The sequence below is a fragment of the Mytilus californianus genome, unplaced genomic scaffold, assembly GCF_021869535.1.
Source record: "Mytilus californianus isolate M0D057914Y unplaced genomic scaffold, xbMytCali1.0.p SCAF_4, whole genome shotgun sequence".
Taxonomy (NCBI): Eukaryota; Metazoa; Mollusca; class Bivalvia; order Mytilida; family Mytilidae; genus Mytilus; species Mytilus californianus.
Window position 1 is genome coordinate 9295367 of NW_026262690.1, and position 5233 is coordinate 9300599.

General features: G+C 30.5%; 1 protein-coding gene across 1 annotated transcript; it reads left to right on the forward strand.

Moving 5' to 3' along the window:
• The first annotated feature begins 671 nt into the window (after positions 1–671).
• Positions 672–4156, forward strand: LOC127737421 (uncharacterized). Its single transcript, XM_052248077.1, has 4 exons — positions 672–749; positions 1191–1296; positions 2664–2749; positions 3676–4156. The coding sequence occupies exons 1-4, from the start codon at positions 680–682 to the stop codon at positions 3774–3776; spliced, it is 363 nt and encodes a 120-aa protein (XP_052104037.1). The 5' UTR covers positions 672–679; the 3' UTR covers positions 3777–4156.
• Positions 4157–5233: the final 1077 nt, after the last annotated feature.

Genomic DNA, 5233 nt, shown 5'->3' on the forward strand with positions numbered 1-5233 from the left:
ATGTTTTTTAATGATTTTAACAAGTGTAATGAAATGATATCTTATCAGTTCAATTATCTCGAGCTAAATTTTGTCTCGCAGAAGATCACATGCTCAACCACAAATATTATCTTTGTTTTCTTTTTCAGCTAGTTTCAAATTCACGCAACTGATCTGATGACGATTTGATATTCGTGTTGTTTCATCTCAGAAAGTATAACAGTCATAGTAATTAACTCCATGTGTGTGAAGAAGAATGCACATTTCATAAATAAAATTGTTCAGAGCATTCCCATTACCATAGCTGTAGTTCCAGTAACACGCCGGGTGGTGGTAGTGATGTATTTTTTACACGAAATTATGATTGAAGAAATCCTCTGAAATAAATGATTGACGGTTTCCAAATAATTCTATTTATATAAATATTACTGGAATTAATCTTCATGCCCTTGAAATGTTACGTTGTTATTTCCGCTCCATCAAACAAGTACATTTTTACTGATATAACAATATGCTTGATGACGTTAATTTTAAAGGGCTTTGTTTGAATTAGCTGAAATTTATAGCGGGTGGTTAAGAACAATATCATTTCCGTGTATTTAATAATTTCGACTGAATCTCAAAATATCATCGGCAATAGGTATAAAAGAAAAAGATAATCATATGTAAGCATTTCCGAAAAATAACTTCAATAAGAGACATGGATGTTGCATATGTTTACGTATTTCTTTTAACCTTCTTCAATGTAATATTAGAAGTATCTTGCCAGTGTAAGTAATTTATATGTTATGCTAAATTCTTTTTGCACAGCTGCAGTTAATTATTTATAACATTAGATGTGGACTGAAATATCTGAATTATTTTTACTGTAAAAAAAAATCGAATTGTTGTCCGATGGATTAATTTTTATTTTCCTCTTACTCCCAATTATAAGTCAAACGGTAATATTGGAGAAAAGAAAAACTAAATATTAATAAGTCGTTTAAAACCTATACTTCAGTACATGAAATTTTCCTTTTATATTTTTATTTTTTTAGTTACAAGTTAACTGATGAACTTTATACCAAGAGTACAATCATATTTGGTTTAATTCCTTCTTTTTTTCATTTTAGTTTGACAAAATATTATTCTTTAAATTGTCGATTTTAAGCGATAATTGAATAAATATTTTCTTTTTCTGATTTTAGAACTGACAATATTTTTCATTTTAGCTGCACAAGAAGAATGTCCAGCAACCTATCATCAATGTACAGGAGGCACTTGGTGTTGTCCAGAAGGTCTTTATTGCACAGGAACATCTCTGTGTTTATCAATTAAGTAAGTAAATCATTTCAAAAGTCACAGATGTTCTTTATTGAATATTCTTGCTCTTCGTCTATCTGTTTAATGTGTTAACATGTATATAAGACACTTGTCTCGAAAACGAATACATTATACGATTGTTCTTTGGGGGGAGGGGTTTTTTTAATGCAGGGGTTCTCCTTTATTATTATTTTTTTTTTCGTTTATTTGATTTTGTCAATAAACGTAAATGCATGTATTTAACAACTGACAACATCAATTACAATTAACTGAACTTGATACATATACAAATGTATATTTCATGGTTTCTAGTTTTGATTTCTAGTGTTATAATTAATTGCAAAAGATATTTTATTGAAGAATCCGTCAAATAATTTTAATAGTTTTCATAATTCTAAATCAACGCTATAGATAATTTGTATTTTCTTCTGTGGTGTATCATTCACAGCATAAATGTACTGTACAAACTGTGGTAGGATAGAATAAATATATGTTGGTCCAGTAACTTGCAGTAATCTTTCTGTCAGTTTATCATTTAGATCTGATAAAATTAATAACATTTTTATATAGACTCTGGACGATTTAGAGCTTGTCATATTGGGTAGACACCAATCTGTTGTTGAAGACTAAATGTTGCCCTCTAAGATTATTTTGGGTTATGTTTGTCGTTAACGTGCCTTTTCATTGACGTATGCCCCTCATCTCCTTTTATTTATATTCACCAAATGAAATAAACCAAATTGTTTCTTTTATTAACATACGGGTTTCATGGCATGATTTTCTACAGCATCATTTGGTGAATGTGCTTAATGAGGATTCTTGACGTTTGACAACATGTGAAGAATACAGGCTGTTTTCTGTTGTAAATTAAACAGATAATAATTATTAAATGTCTACTACATTTCTAGCAAAGTATTCAAAGATAACACGAAGTTTATGTAAATGTACGTAGGAATCTCTTAGAATGTCGCATTTTTTATTCTTATTGTCTGCCTATGTGAATGTAGCGTTGATGTACAAGCCATTGAGCTAGTTCTTCAAAAATTACTCACATTTTTCTATATTCAGAGCAATTTAGAGGTTTTTGTTTTGGCACCTTTAACTGTCAAATTGCTTCACTAACGTTGTTTGTGTTCTGTCTTATAAGGGTTTATCCCACGTCTTCTTTATCTATGTTTGGTAATTGAAATATGTTGATATCCTTTATAGCTTGCTGTTCGATGTGAGCCAAGGCTCCGTGTTGAAGGCCGTATTTTGACCTGTTATTGTTTACTTTTTACACATTGTGACTTAGATGGAGAGTTGTCTCATTGGCACTCATACCACATCTTCTTATTTCTATTAAAATATGACATCGCATAAACTTTGTTTTTATATTTCAGTGGTATGATAGTTTTGGCGATATTGTCTTCTGTAGGACTAGGAATTTTACTTGCCGCTGTTTGTGTTGTTTATTCAAAATGTACAGGTAAGTTTCAATAGTTTCTACAAATGTGATAAAATCAAAACAGTTTATTTTCTATAAAAAAATACTCCATTTGCGTAAGTGATTCATACGGCCAGTTATTGAAATAGCTTTATTCCACACAAATATTTTTTTACTGGCTGTATTCGAGTGAGATACGTAGCCAGTTATTGTAATAACTTTATGCCGTAGAAATATTTTCGTTATTGCTGTATTTAAGTGAGATACGTAGTACAGCTGATATCAATATCTATTTTTAATTTTGATTGTAAACGACAAATACTAGAACAGAATTACAAATCATAAATTATAATATTATAGAACCCCATAGCAAATAACTAAAATCATTTTGTAACAAGCTATTATTATGTATGCACTACAATGTGCAATTTTTCCATCCACATCCAGTTTTAAAACTGATCAAAACGTTACAAAGCTTTTTTACGGATGTGTCACACTTTTGTTATCTGAAAGTAGTTTTATCAAGCTATCTAAGGGCGATCGGTGAAATGGGAGTAACAATTCTTCTATTGCATCAGATGATTGAATTAAAATGTACTCTATAAATTGATAGCTAGTACATCTTTTAACACAAAATGTTTTTACTTATAAAATTTTATTCTTCAGTATTTATATATCGCCTTCAATTGTATATTAGTTATCATTACAAGATTTAGTTTTTAAAGGTAATCCATTTTTTCCTTTTAATATCTGAAAAAAAACCTTCCAACAATTTAAAATATAACAACTATAGTTCCATTTCAATTACACGATTCCTTTCATTTCCTTTTATATGTAGTAATTTTTACTTAACTAACTTACAGTAATATGTATTCCAAACTTAATACAGTGAGCGTACAAGCATAAATTATTACAGAAATATTTATCTCTTAATTATATATTTGTAACATAGAACATGTTTATTGTAGAGATTAAACACAAGAAAATTCAAGTGAAACCAGCGAAACCTCATGTTACCATTCCCGAAAAAAGTGGAAATCATCATTCGCCACCATATTACATTGTTTAACTTGTATATTCCTTCTTTTATCTAAAACTGTGCATAATCACAGAGGATGTGAGATGGATAGATATAAATCGTAAGAATATGTAGAATTAATGTACAATTTAACAATAAATACTTACGTTACTAGCGATTGCATATTCGGGTATACCGACCTTTCTCGTATCAGAGGTTTAACAGTTGATTTACATGGATGGAACCTACCTTTACAGCATCAGCGGTGTGACAGTTCATTTACATGGATGGAACCTACCTTCCCAGTATCAGCAGTACAGTTGATGGAAAAGGAAAAGACGAGTGCTACTGAATTGATGTCTAAGGTGTTAAGGTTAAAATGAAGTAATTTTGCCGGTGTTAAATTCACCTACTGCGCTACAATGATTGTGAGATATTAGCAGTGTATTAAAAAATATTAAAAAAAAACAAGTGCATAGGCTTATAATGTGTTTGCTTTTCAAGTTCTAAATTGATTTCGAGATTATGATGTGATGAATGCAGTCCCCAGTTAATTAACTGTCATTTGTATTTATTTTTGAATAGGATGAGTTTCCTTCTGTTTTGCATTGTGAGTTTCAGGCTACGGATAATTATGTCTGCAAGATTACTAAATATTTTAATCATAAACTCCAGTATATGTTAATGAAGAAGAAAGATATAGGGAACAGTTCTTTGCTTTAATATCACCTCTATTAGATTAATTTTGTCCCACATTGTAATACGCCGTATCTGCTTTTGGTCTATAATATGAATTAAGTAATGAAGATATAGGGCGCATACGTCAATGAAACAACAACATGAATAGTCAAAAGACATCAAAAGGTCAACATACAGTCTACAAAAGGGGTATATATAAGTTGCACTTCTGTGAATATAGACAATGCAATTTCCCATAGGAACTCCTTTTCTCATTTTACGGTTAAGACTGTGCCAATTTTACTATGAAGTTTCGTAAAAAAATCATATCCTAGAATGGAAAGTTCATATGCACTACTTTTTTTTCAAAGGTCAAAACATAGGGCTATGCGGCATATTTTCAACATCTATATGCCTCGAACTTCTAAGAGTTTAAACTTATAATAAAATTCTGTACTTCCCTACCCGTCACTTTCGGTCTTCTTCAGAATTCAATTTGGCTGCTATCCATGTGTATTCATACTGGTAACATTCCCAAGTTATGTCTCTGTTAGATGAAGCATATAGATCATATCTGGGAACCAGTACGTAAACAAAACAAAACATCTATGAATATTATATATCTCCCCAAAAGAGGCGTGGTTTGTGACACAGCTGTATTTACAAAGTTCAACCTATAATATTCGCCCAGATCTAAAAATATGTGAATAAAGTAAAGACAGAATATCAAATATCTGCCATCAGCAGGAAAATCCGACAAACAATAAGATATTACATAAAACAAATACTGACGAGGTCATTACTAAAAATGTTCTTGGATTAAATTAGTT

What these genes read in the sequence shown, in the direction of transcription:
- LOC127737421 (XM_052248077.1), top strand. Translation starts at nt 680, where the DNA reads ATGGATGTTGCATATGTTTACGTATTTCTTTTAACCTTCTTCAATGTA. An exon ending in ATTAGAAGTATCTTGCCAGT is followed by an intron (nt 750 to 1,190) that starts GTAAGTAATTTA and finishes TTTTCATTTTAG; the next exon opens with CTGCACAAGAAGAATGTCCA. An exon ending in TGTTTATTCAAAATGTACAG is followed by an intron (nt 2,750 to 3,675) that starts GTAAGTTTCAAT and finishes TGTTTATTGTAG; the next exon opens with AGATTAAACACAAGAAAATT.